This window comes from Nothobranchius furzeri, chromosome 6 (assembly GCF_043380555.1).
Source record: "Nothobranchius furzeri strain GRZ-AD chromosome 6, NfurGRZ-RIMD1, whole genome shotgun sequence".
NCBI classification, from domain to species: domain Eukaryota; kingdom Metazoa; phylum Chordata; class Actinopteri; order Cyprinodontiformes; family Nothobranchiidae; genus Nothobranchius; species Nothobranchius furzeri.
Genome location: NC_091746.1, coordinates 59,838,395 through 59,851,890, shown reverse-complemented (window position 1 = coordinate 59,851,890; position 13,496 = coordinate 59,838,395). Strand labels below are relative to the sequence as shown.

At 39.9% G+C, this 13,496-nt stretch overlaps 2 protein-coding genes and 1 long non-coding RNA gene across 3 annotated transcripts in view; 1 reads left to right on the top strand and 2 right to left on the bottom strand.

Moving 5' to 3' along the window:
* Positions 1 to 13,496, bottom strand: part of LOC107373312 (homeodomain-interacting protein kinase 4-like) — a 745,746-nt gene that overhangs the window by 691,749 nt on the left and 40,501 nt on the right. The gene's annotated exons all lie outside the window — the stretch shown is intronic.
* Positions 277 to 9,706, bottom strand: LOC139070336 (bone morphogenetic protein 6-like). The gene is made up of 6 exons (XM_070552393.1): positions 5,182 to 9,706; positions 4,618 to 4,775; positions 4,434 to 4,520; positions 4,239 to 4,357; positions 1,736 to 3,921; positions 277 to 1,424 (listed from the first exon to the last, which is right to left on the bottom strand). The coding sequence occupies exons 1-5, from the start codon at positions 5,295 to 5,297 to the stop codon at positions 3,772 to 3,774; spliced, it is 630 nt and encodes a 209-aa protein (XP_070408494.1). The 5' UTR covers positions 5,298 to 9,706; the 3' UTR covers positions 277 to 1,424; positions 1,736 to 3,771.
* On the top strand, positions 4,188 to 4,581 carry LOC129164429 (uncharacterized). Its single transcript, XR_008564018.2, has 2 exons — positions 4,188 to 4,355; positions 4,445 to 4,581. It is a non-coding gene; the product is annotated as an uncharacterized lncRNA (long non-coding RNA).

Here is a 13,496-nt window from a genome sequence, read left to right as displayed (position 1 = left end):
TACTCAACTGCTTCATGTCCAAAGGCATTGGCCTACATGTTGTGGAGGTTGAACTAACTGTTGTGCAAAGTTTAATTCTGTTGAGAGAAATGCACCAAAGCAACTGAGAAAAACTGTAATCATCTTGAAAGCTGGTTTCCTGATGGACAGATTTGGTTATGATAACTTTTTACCTAACAGTTGAACAGATTAGACAATGAAGAGTAAAAATCTCTGTTTACATCTTAGAATAAACAAAGTTAAAGACTCTCAAACACAAAAAACAAATGGCTGAAGTCACATAAAGTACAGTTTATTTACCACAGATATTCATGTACTCTGATATTAGATCATTTATTTAAAAAAATCCAGTTATTTAACAGAAAAAATAAACAATTACAATGTTTCTACAATCACACAAACACTTCACTTGAGTCCTTAAAGAATTTAATAAATGTTAATTTATCAGTTAATGCAGAAACCCATAAAGAGTTCCATCAAAGCAGCAGATGAATAATAACTGTAGCACTTAACTTGATGTTGGTGAAGGGTGAAAGCACATTTATCATCTGTTTAATTCATCTAAACAAGAGCAATATGAATAAATCCATCTGCAAGTGAATGACATCATCCTAACTTCTCTGGTTCAACATCATCTCTGAATAACTGCAAAAAGAACAAACCATAAGTGTGTGTGTGTGTGTGTGTGTGTGTGTGTGTGTGTGTGTGTGTGTGTGTGTGTGTGTGTGTGTGTGTGTGTGTGTGTGTGTTTACTCCATGTCTAGTGAAGAAATAATCACCTTTGGGTTCTGAATATTACGAAATATGAAAATCTCCTAAAAACAATAAAGCATATAAGAAAACGTTTTAGTAAAACCATTTTGTTTTGTTTTATCACACACACACACACACACACACACACACACACACACACACACACACACACACACACACACACACACACACACACACACACACCACCGACTACAAAAGGCATTAATATTCTGATTAAATATTTACATAATCCAATGAGAACTTTTACTGTAGCATTAAGGCTGCTATAATCTGAGCACTTTATCCACCTCCATGCTGGCTGGATTAGGTTGGACTTCTCTGCCAGAAAGTGACCAGATATGGAGGACATGTGAGGACTCTGTCTCCCGGCTCGTTTCCTTGGATGACAACTTGAACGCAGAATAACGAGGTCTCCGTGTTCGGCGAGCTGATAAACTGTGTGACTTTGTAAAGGAGGCCGCAGCTCTCTGCGATGGTTGTGGGGCTGTTGTGAACGTGCAGCGTTGTGGTGGCCGACCCTGTGGTTTTAACTTCCAGTGGTTGGTTTCCCAGCGCAGATACATCCACAGGCAGCACCACGTATGCATTCAGAAACCTCTCTCCAATCTTACACTTGAACTCAGTGGACCAGCAGTATTCTCCAGGCTCTCCTGACAAAACAAATAAGTCCATGAAAACAGGATCACAAGAACAGCTCTTAAAACCGAAAGATGTTGGTTTAGTTTAATATTGATTGATGAAAATGATTTAAATGCTGTTGTTTATTTTCTTTTTTTAAGGGAAAGTGGTCAAAGTGATGTGTTTTATCTGTAAACTAGTTAAAAATCAGTTTGTCAGGTGAAATTATAGCAGATTATTTAAAGTGATGGATTGAGAGACATCACTTCCATGTCTGATAATCTACATCATTGTCTTATTTACCAGTATTATTATCTTATTTTTGCTGTAAAACATTTCTTACCTTCTCTAGAGTCTCTAATCTGAATGTTGTGGTTGCCCTGAAGCTGGATTTTTTTGATGTAAGTCATTGAGCTGCACTCTACCAAACAGTCCGTGGGTTTCTCCATGGTGTTCAGCTCCAAAGGTGTTTCTTTCTCCAAGCATTCAATTGTCCCTTCAGCTGTCAGAAGTGGGGACAGGAGGACGACACACACCCATACGCTGAAGCATCCTGACATTCTGCCCAGTAATGGTGGACAAAAACTAAAAGAATATATCTTTTGGTAAAACTCAGTGACAGACCCAGATCTTTAAACGTTGTGAGGATGATGAGTTAAACAGCAGAATCCAAGCACCGGTGGAAACATCAAGAGCTGATCTGAAGCATCCAGCGTGTTGCTCGTCCCCTCAGAGGCACCTGGTCATGTGGAGAACATTCCTTCATCTAGCCCCCTCCCTCTTGGCTGAACATCACCAGCTCTGCTGCTCTGGCAGCAAATGAAAACTGGCTGACTTAAGGAACACGTTTCAACCTTTCAAAATAAGATCTAAACTAAAAAGTTTTGTTCAATAAAAACATCATTTTATTTCATGCATTTTTATTTATGAGAACAAAAAGTAAAATCACAGATTTGGTACAAATGATTATGATGATAAAAGAGTTAAATCTACTGATTCAGCTGAGTACTAGTACACATGAGAAAAACACGTTAATACTTCAATTTGGAGGTAACATAGTAAAAACTTGAATAGTACACACAAAAAGACTCTAATGCATTAAAAATTACTAATGAGAACTTTCCCCACAAACAAACATTTGTTCTAAATTAAAAAACAAACAAGACAAATAATTATTTAGCAAACAAAGTCAAAGTTTTGTGTTCAAGCAGCAGATTAGATAAAGGAACCAAAGAGAGACTAAAAATGCTTTTATGCTTAAATAATAACTTTTGATCTGGACCAAGAACATGTTTTTAATCATTTCACTCAGACTTTTAATCAAGGTGATCTTTCTTTAAGGTAAATTTTTAAACATTTAATGACGGCATTTTGCTGGACACACCTCAAAGCTCAGCTGGAACCAGCACCACGGCACAAACTGGATGTCGCTGGTAGCCAAAAGAAACCGGCACCGAGTCCAAACTGCAGGCTGTGTTCTAGTAAACGTTCCTGACATCCCAGAACCTCTGAAGGCGGCCGAGGCTGCTTCAGATTTCAACAAGTCCTGAGCTGGCTACAGAGGGTGTAGTATTACATGTACTTGTGCTGAATCACTGGAGTTTGTTTTTAAAACACATCAGCATCTGACTCATAATGTTTTTATTTTATTCATCATTTTAAGGCAAAAATATCTTTATGTGTTAATGTTTAAATAAAGGCCACTGAGGCCAAGGCTGCTCACAAAGCTTCTGGCTGCTCCTCACTAATTCTGGGATGTTTTTTTTTTTCGGGGAAGTTTCAAAATCAGGAAGCATTTAAAGAATTTACAGCCTGACTTTGCTGACCTTAGTTTGCCTGCTGAGATAAAAAGGAATTTGTTCCCATAAGAGGACGTGGTGGAAGCGTACATCAGGCCGGAGACAGCTGGCTTGTCGAGTATTTGGCTCCGGTCGCTCTCAGACTTTTAGAGAGAACACTCAGTAACTTAGCAGCTATAAATAAATGAGATGTATCACCCAAACGTAAACCGAACCCCGATAAGTTCCCTTCACTTGGTGCCAGAAATGTTAAATTTATCTAAAATAAGAAAAAGCATTTTCTGATGTTAATGTTGATTTTATTTTAAACAGCAAATTGATTTAGGCCGTAAATGTAGAACATTTCATTTCCACGAGTGGCGGGCACAACAAAACTGTTATTGCTACAAGGGTGCAGCAGGAATGCAAAACTGAGACTTTGCTTTGGCTCCCACGCTAAGCTCTGAACGTTCTGAGGAACATCGTCAGATATAAACAGTCAGCAGGAGAGGTGGGAGTCAACAGACCTGGACAGGAAGACAATCTGAATACAGGACGTGGCTCGATGCACGCAGGTGAGGACCGAAGGACAAACCTCAGCCTATTTTCTGCTCTGCTGCTGGGCGTTCCCAGGTTCACAGCCGCAGCTGCGGGTCAGCTGCACCGAGGAAAGGTTAATGGCGCCGGTTTCATCCATGTAGGCGATGGATACCATCTTCTGGGAAGCGGGCTGACAGCATGGCAAATCGGCCTGGAGAAAGAAAATAAAGTGTTGGTGATCAACTTAACGTCTAAAAACATAATGAAGCCAACTTTTAGCAACTTTTATGTTTCATATTAAATAACATCAAATAAATTCTCCACAGATGTTCAGTCCGGATTAGCTAATCTCTGTTTTAATACCACCCCTATTACCACGTGCATTCTGGCATGTGCCAGGTAAAGGTCAGAACGAACGGCGTATCTCAGAAACACACCAAGGTAAACAAAGTTACGTGCTGATTGTTGCCAAACAGACATGGATGAAGGAAAAACAGCTCGTCTCCAGCTGAGACTTAATGATGATACCTGCATGCTGGAGGAGGAGGATGAAGGACACTGCACGCTGTTGTCCACAGGGTTGCACGCGGCACACTGAACAATGGTCAGGCTCACAGGATGGATCATCCAGGTGTCCCAGCCCAGGTCTGCAAAATAAACAAATATTTAAAAACACAGATCTATTAGTATTAGGCTCATTTGAATTATTTTATTGTTGTAAACCTTTCATGAAGATCTCAGAGGCCATGGAGCAGCACTGGAGGCCTGTGCTGTTTCCACCGTCATGTGATTCTGAGACGTCAGAGGCTCCTGGAGGAAGATGGATGATGTAAATGTAGCAGCACAGGATCAGAATAACAATAAAGCAATTTAAAAAAATATTTTTAATTTTTTGCGTTCCACTTGCCTGCAGTGTCTTTGGCACTTAGAGAAACGGTGCTGAAAGTTCTCTGCCACTGTTTTCGGATGCTGTCCACCACACCAGCCGGCAGCTGTGGCTCAGACTGCAGGTTGAGTTCTCCAAGGAGACTCTTCCTTATTGCTCGCAGGGACTCATCCGGGCACCTGACCGTCCCAAACAGAATCACATACCAACATAATAATCATTCACATGTAAAAAAAAAGATTCAGTAGATGAGCAACTTGTTCCAAAGCATGCCAGATGTGGTTGTGAAATTTCCTCTGACTGCTCTCTGGAACAACTTCAAGTATTTGGCAGAAGAAAGAAAAACTCTTGATTTATACTTCTGCTTACTTATCCAGAGTAGAACCACATCTTTTCACTTTACTTGCATAAAAGAAATACATTTCCAAGTATTTAGCACAAAACCCACTTTGCACTTTCCACATCTGCTTCACAGACTGTGGACAATTTTACCTTAATCTATTAATCCTGCAAAACAAAAGAGCTGCAGTTCATGTTTTCTACATTTAAAACATCATTTAAGCTGAAAGATTTGCTTAAACTGACCTTTGACGAGGAAAAGCAGAATTAGCTGCAGGCTCTTCCTTGGACGGATGCAAGACAAATGCATTCACCACTGCAGAACCCAGAAGCACCATCATCATGACAAATGCCAAGGACATGGTGGACGAGCGGTGTGGTCAATCTAGGGACTTCGCTAGAGTCAGGCGACTGTCTATTTGGAGGAGGAGACAGGAGTGGCGAGACAAAGATGCTGCACAAGGTACTGTTCTTCACAGTCTGGGAACCTGAGTTTTATCTTCTTGTACCCCACTGTGGCCTTGAGATTCTTTACAATGTTGTCTTGTCCCCTGCTCTGTGTGAAAAAGCACAAGCAGGATGATCCAAGAGGGAGACAGATAGACGGAGATTCAAGGCAACCATTCAGGAATGAGAGGTGAGAGGGAGACTAAATTAGCAAGCTGCCACACACATTACAATAGAGCTCCAGGAGGTGACGTCACACGATCCCATCATGCACCACGGTGCTCCATATTGGTAGGAAACAAATTTTAAACAAGCCAATTAGCCGACAGTTTTCCAGCTTTCAGATAATGGTTGACTCGTGTTGTGCTCCTAGTTGCACAAACCACCGAGGTCAGGTTAAAGACCGAGCCTTTTATCGCATTCCGAAAGACCCAGCAGGGAGGGAACGATGGATTTCTTTGATCAAATGAGCTCGAAGCGCGATGAAGAAAACCGAGCGTTGGAACCCGTCGCACAATAGATTCCGCTTGTGCAGTGCCCATTTCATTTCATGTAACCTCACATAATTTGAAGTTAAGGTTTAAAAATAGTTCTAGCTAATGTAATCAAAACATGAGTCCACGGGGTTGATGGTAACGGCTAACGAATGTTGAAAAAGGATCTGTGGCGGTGTAAACAAAAGGCTTAACAGTAAACAGAATTTGTGTTATATTACTCAAAAGTAATAGCTACCAATTTTTTTTCTGTCTAAATATATTGTCTAAAGTTTGTACCAGTAAAAGCCTTTGTGTTTTGTTGTAATCCTCCTGAATTCTGTTTGTTCCTTTAGTCCTAGGGAAAAGAGTGACAATCTGCTTTCACCCGACTATGTCCATCAGTTTTCAAGCATGTGCCCTCCCCAGTAAAGAAGAAGGGAAAGTTGCTTATAGAACAAACTTAATAGATGACAGGCAGCTAAAATAAGAAGATTACAGCAAGATTTCACACAAGCAGCCATGGGATCACATATTTCTGCTGGTGAAGCCTCCTCCATCAGGGACTACACTGAACCAGAAAATGACTCCCAACCTTCTGCAGGACCATCCACTGTCACAGATTGCACAGAACCCAAACATCACCGCCAGCCTTTGGAGGAAGATAGTAACACTGGACCTTCATGTGAAAATGAAAACTGTAAAAAAATAATCTATTCACTCAAATTGGAGGTTCAAGCCTTGAGGGCTGAAAATCAGCTACGAAAAGAGAGCATATGTCTAAAACTGAACTAAATGAATCTGCTCTGCAAAACAGTGATCAAACGGTTCTAATGTTGACTGGATTACCCACGTTTTCAATCCTGATGGCTCTTTTCAATGTTGTTTTACCATTAATTAAAATGAAATCTTCCTTCACATTATTTCAGCAGCTTGTGTTGACCTTAATTAAGATACGGATGAATTTAAGCTTTGATTTTTTGGCTTTTTATTTTTGAGTTGATTCCACCAGTTTCTAAACTTTTCGAGCACTGTATTAGTGTGATGTACTGTAGATTAGTTCCAAGTCTTATCGTCTGGCCTGAGAGATATTTTAAGACAAACTCTACCACATGCATTTTGTAACAAACACTTTGAGAAAACTGTATTACTGACTGCTTTGAAATATTCATTGAAAAACCAAGTAATCTTTTAGCCAGTACCCAGTGTTATTCTACATCACATCACACTGTGAAATATCTGATTGCCATTAGCCCACAGGGATCTATTTGTTTTATTTCTAATGGGTGGGGAGGCCGCACAAGTGACAAGTTCATCTCAGAAAATAGTCACTTTTTATCACACTTACTTCCAGGAGACCTAGTTTTGGCAGACAGGGGCTTTAACGTGAGACAGTCTGTACAATCGTTCCAAGCTGACAGAAAGATTCCAGCTTTTACCCGTGGTAAAAAACTGTTAGATCCTGTTGACCTGGAAAGCCCCCGATGCTTAGCATCACTCAGGATACACACTGAAAGGGTCATAGGAGTTGTTCGTCAGAAATACGCTTTATTGCAAAGCACCCCACCCATCACATTTACTGACACTGACAAAGAAAAGGATGTGATGCATGTAGATACAATTGTGAAGGTGTGTTGTGCTCTCACAAATGTATGTGAATCAGTTGTACCCACCCAGTAGGCTACAAGTAGTGTGATTACAATCTGATTTGCATTTAAGATCAGTGTAAACACTACATTCATTTGTCAATACAGACGACTGAAAAATAAACTGTTAAAGAAATGTGATATTTGTACAGATTCAGTAACATGTTGGCCTAGCTGTTCTTTTGTGATTTGATTTTTCTACAGGTGGGACAAATCCACTGTTTCGGTACCCTTTTGATTCCCAGACAGGTTTGATGAAACCTCTTTACAGAGCAAAATCCAGATGCACAAAATGAATGTTTTCATGGAAAAGTTGTTAAAAAACTAAATTTTACTCAGTAGGATTACAAAGAGAACAGTCTTTATACCTTAAATCAAACCCAACGGCACATTCTCAATAAAGAAAATGTCACCAATTATTTGCAGTTAATTAAATGAAAACTTTTGTTCTGAATGAGGAAATTCTGAATCATATATAAATATTATCACCTGCAGACAAACATGAGCTGTGTGTGTGTGAGCAGAAACTCTCATGAACTACTGAGCAGATTTTAATGAAACTCAATAAATAACAACAAGCTTTTATTTAGTAGGTGATAAAATGTGAAAGTATCTTTTTCATCAAAAATGTGTAGATTTATTTTCTTTTATAGATTATTTCAGTTACATTTCAGGACGATGTTGGGACAGATGAACTCTACCAGGTAAATAAGCTGTTTGCTTAACTTTAACAAGCATTTGTTTCAACGTTAAACAGTAAAAATGTATTTTAGATGCAGAATAAGATTATGCTGAATGGATGGATTATGAGAGCAGATTAAAGATGAATAAACTACTGATATGCACAAGAATAGGCAAAAGATGAATGTTTAATATTTAGTATTTTAACATTTATTTTGTTTCCTGTTCGAAAGGTTGAGCCTTTTTGGATGAACTTCTGGAAGACTTGATCGATGATGTTTGATCAGCATCAGTAACAGCTGGAATAAAACAATCCTGCCTCAGATTCTACAAGGTGGGATGGTTCCAGATTAAAACCAGTTTGATTTATTTGACTGAAACTTGTTCATTTAAGGCTAAATCAGACTCTATTAAAAATACACAGAGACCGATGAACTCAGGGCTGGACTGGGACAAAAATTCAGCCCGGGCATTTTGACTGGAGACCGGCCCATCACCTGTTTTTTTTTGGAAAAGACATTAAGCCTTATGCTGTTTCTGACACACACCAACATACACTTTCTTATTGGTAGTATTTATGTATCAATCTAATAAACGTAAACCTACACCATCCTTCCTATCCTGGTATTCTAAAAAGTAGGGTTGGGGGTAACTGATTATTTTTAAATGATTATTCTGACGATTATTTTATCGAATAGTCGACTATTCTAATGACTATTTAGATGATTAATCTAGCGATTACTTTTCTATTGCACAATTAATAAAAACCAAAAAATTCTAAATAAATTCCTCCAAAAATTGATAAGTTGTTACTGTAAGAGAATAAACACTACAGGCCTTCCATTTTGTATAACACTGCTTTTATTGTGTTGCGGTTGTTTATGTTCTGGTGACGTGTAGAACTTGGGAGTGCAGGCTGCTGCCTGAGAGGTGGTTGGAGACGGAGTGTCTCCATGCTGCTTTGTTTTGTTCACTTATGTGTGTGAGGCAAGTGGTGTTACGACCCTTCCTGGGGAGTCACGTGTTTCTCCTATTTTAACTGTAAATCCTTCTAGCTGTTATATTTATAACAAGAAACAGATATTCGGACAGAATATTTTCACGTTTATTCGAATATCATTGTGGAACACACCCAGCATCATAATAAATGAAGTAATATTTATGCCAATTTAAGCCTTTATGGGTGACCAGGACTCTGTGTTTATGAATGTGGAAGACACCCAGCATTCTGTGATGGCACTAATAACATCAAGAGATAATAAATAAGGTAATATTTAGGTCAATTTAACCCTTTACACGTGACCAGGACACTGTAATCAATTTTTGGCAAGGGAAATGATCATTTGTTGCCATTTTTGAGGTGTTTATGAATGTGAAAGACAACCGGCATCCTGTGATGGCACTAATAACATCAAGAGATAATAAATAAAGTAATATTTAGGTAAATGTAACCCTTTACAGGTGACCAGGACACTGTAATCAATTTTTGGCAAGGGAAATTATCTTCTTCTTTTTTTTTTTTTTTTTTTTGCCATTTTTGGGGTGTTTTTGATGACACAGTAGGCAGTATGAGTACAGTAACGTCAACAGATAATACATAAAACCCTTATTTGGTCAATTTTAGCCTCTATGAAAATCTTAGCGATTCAATCACTTTTTGGCAAGTAAAATGCCATTTTAGTTGTCTACAATTAAATCATCAATAAAGAATTTAAAGATATTTTGAGGCATTTCTTATAGGTAAACGGGAGGGTGTAGTCTATTTGGCAAGTGACAATCTTAATTTTATGTGCTGAAGTGCTTTTATCTTGTTACTTTTAAATAGAGCAAAGTAATGTATAGATAGTAACCTACACAGTGTCATTAAAGCCAAAGCTTGATCATTTTAAATACTTTTTTTCAAGTAAAAATGTGCCCCAAACTAGTTAACTGTGGCTCCATGTCAAGTAGATTAAAGAAAGGAAGGGGAAAAAATTAAATCGCTGGAGAATTGTTTGATTCCATTTATTCAACGTTTACATTCAATACAGGGTGCCATTTTACATTGTTTATTTATTTTTTTAGTATCAAGGCTGTAACATAAAGAAAGCCAGTTCTTACCACAAAGTTTGTGGCACAAACAATCTTTCAATCGCAAATATTGCAAAAAGGATTAATATATCCTCATTGTGAACGTTTAAGACAAATAGCAACACTTAAAACAACTTCCGAACTGGAAAAACTAATGTGGCAAGGTGCAGAAACGGTGCCCGGGCGGGATTCGATCCCCAGACTCCCGGGTGAGAGTCATACGCTCTAACCAGTCAGCCAAAGGGAAATCTCCTTAGTCAGGTAGCCAGGGCGCATGATCAATCGGGACACTATGGATGCTCACCACACTGCCACATCTTACTCCTTCTTTCCACAAGCATGTCCTCGTGCTCCCGCGCAGGGTGCCACAAACACTGCCACACTAATATCCGCGATAAACATCTGTTTAAGTACCGGAAGAGGTTATCTTTGCTTTCTGAATGTCCATATTGCTAGATATGCTGAGTTTTAGGGCGAAATCCTGGGGAATTTTGTCTAGAAATGCAATTACCTAACCGTGCGCGATCCCGCAGTGGCTAATCATTTTTTGGCTGCGAGTCAATTTATGGCACAACACCGGCTCGGGTTTCTCCTCCTCCTCCCTCTTTTCTTCTCCAACCTGTCGCTGGGCTGAGGCTCCATCACTTCCTAAATTGATTTTACTTGAACCTTCACTACCAAACAACTGTGAGATTTTAACACATGTGCCAGCATCAGCCTGAAGGGCCAGTTTCTTTTTTAGTCGAATTTTCTCCGCTCCTCCTTTCCGTTTTTTGTTCTCCATTTTGTTAAGCTCGCCTGTCTGTTTACTGAGATTCACAAACAACTACTGGTGGGTGCATCAGACCTCTGGCTATTGGTCCAGCCCAGAGTGTATTATTACCAATTGGCCAATCCACCAACTTTTACGAGGCATCGCGTGGGGCGGCGCGGACAAGTTGTCCGCAACAACTAGAGGCCAGAGGAAAAAAAAAAAAAAAAAAAAAACAGACACCGGCCCATAAAAGATGAAAGGGTCGGCCCAGCGGGCAGTTGCCCGCTATGCCCTATGGTCAGTCCAGCACTGGATGAACTGAAACTAGCCATAAACACAATCAGACCAAGATATAAAACTGTGTGGATCCTGTTGTTGAGAGCAAACCTAATGAAGAAGGACAACTGAATAAAATATGATGGGACAGGAAGCCAATGTCCTCATGTGAGGACATAAGGTATCATGTGAGGACATAAGGTCTCATGTGAGGACATAAGGTCTCATGTGAGGGCATAAGGTCTCATGTGAGGACATAAGGTATCGTGTGAGGACATAAGGTATCGTGTGAGGACATGGGGTCTCGTGTGAGAACGTAAGGTCTCAGGAGGTTAAAGCAGGAGATTAAAAATATTCTATTCTATTCTATTCTATTCTATTCTATTCTAACAATTAAACAGCTGCACTCCTGCAGCTTTAGAAACCTGTAAACTGCATGAAATAAATGAATGAGACCATAGCATCACCCGTGTGTGTGTGGGCCTATACTCACACACGTGTCTGAACATTTTCTCACAGTGGTGATAGAACAAATTCACCTTTAAAGTGGATGAACAGTCTGCTATTAACAAAGAACCCAAAGCTCCAAATTAAAACAGGATTTCTCGAGTTTAGGAGCCTTTTTCATCTGAATGGTTCACATGTTGGAGTTAGTCGACCTAACAAGCTACTATTGCTCCGACAAACAAAAGCAGAACTCACAGGTTTAGTTAATGAGTGTGTTACATAAATTTAGGCCATGAATAGTTTGCTTATCTTATTTTCTGAGATTTTCCATCCTGACATTCTTTGGCAGCTTCTGCAGCTCTTGGCCCTGCCCTTGTATGCGGGCCTGAGCTTGTCTTATCTCAGAAGGTAAGCAGGGTCAGGGCAGGACAATGCTGGATGGGAACTTCCCTGTGAGCACCAGGTGTGGAAAGTGAAGAAGGAAGTTTGAGGGCAGGTGCATGCTGAAATCAGTAATGTTTGTAACTGAACCAGAAATCCTCCCTGATGCTTTTGGGATCAAACCAAGAAAGCAACAACTGTGTTTAAACAGTGATGGACTCCCAAAAGGATCCTGGAACATGAAGATATGACAGAACGCTGACAGTCTTTAGACTATAGAGCATAAACGCTTCATTCATCCTGCACATCTTTCACTGCATCTCCCTTTTGCTGGCTTGATATGAAAAGCAGTAATTTCCTCTGATAAACAAAATAACAACTTTATTCCCCTGCAGTTGTTCAAGGACAGGATCCTGAGGGCAAAATGTAACACAGAGCAGGTGATGTTCCTGTCTGAAAGCCAAAAGTAAGATGGGGAAAAACAACAGACGTCAGCACAACTCAGAGGTCAGTGAGGGTTTGAGATTTGCTCTGTGACCTTTGGTGACCTCTGGACCTAAACTGAGGCCAAGCAAAACCTTCTCCTGAGTCTCAAACGGAGATGTTTCATCAGCTGCCCTGGATGTCAAACCCTTTTTCGCCAGACCAGAGGAATGCTGGTGCAAGCTGGAGCAAGACCTTGTTTTTTCTTTCTCTGCAGCTAAAATGATATTTTTAGATATTCATGTGTTTGTGCTCTGCCGTGCTTCCTTACATACACAACCCAAATACTTTTATAATCTTATATAACTTGATCTGCTTGATAAGATGATAAACGAGTCCGAACAACCCTGCTGAGATCTTTATCTAGAGTCTAATTGTGCCTCAGTATCAGCTTCTCAGAGCAGAACCAACAAACCAGACCCAGGTCAGATGATTGCTACAGACATGACCTCAGTTCAGACGTGTTCCAGGACACGAGCTTCCACTCTCCCCGACCTGATGTGACCCAATCAGCTCAGTGGAAACCCTCTGTAACTGCACAAATACTGTTTCCACTATTGAAAATAATTCTCGCCTCTGTTCTGATTTTCCCCAAAAACCTCCAGAGAACTTCTGCCTCAATGGCTTCAGTTAAACTCTGCAGCCTGCAGCAGAAAGAAACCTCTGCTTGTTTACATGTCAGCTATTACATAAATGCACTGTGCATACAGCATCCCATCATTTATGCCTCGTTTAGCTACAAACGGCTTCAACTTCCACCAAGTGATCAGTTTAACTTTGGAGCCAATGATTAGATTTGAACTGAAAAATCTCTATTAGATTTAGTGGCTTAATAGCACTAATGTTGAAAAGGTCAGATGATTCTAAACGTGTCCTTCCATCATGGCAGCTGCAGAGTCCTGC

Excerpts from the sequence above, each read along its gene's own strand:
- LOC139070336 (XM_070552393.1), bottom strand. The coding sequence starts at position 5,297 with ATGTCCTTGGCATTTGTCATGATGATGGTGCTTCTGGGTTCTGCAGTG. Across the intron at positions 4,358-4,433 it reads CTCTGAGATCTTCATGAAAG|ACCTGGGCTGGGACACCTGG; the intron begins GTTTACAACAAT and ends TTTATTTTGCAG. Across the intron at positions 3,922-4,238 it reads CCTCCTCCTCCAGCATGCAG|GCCGATTTGCCATGCTGTCA; the intron begins GTATCATCATTA and ends TTCTTTCTCCAG.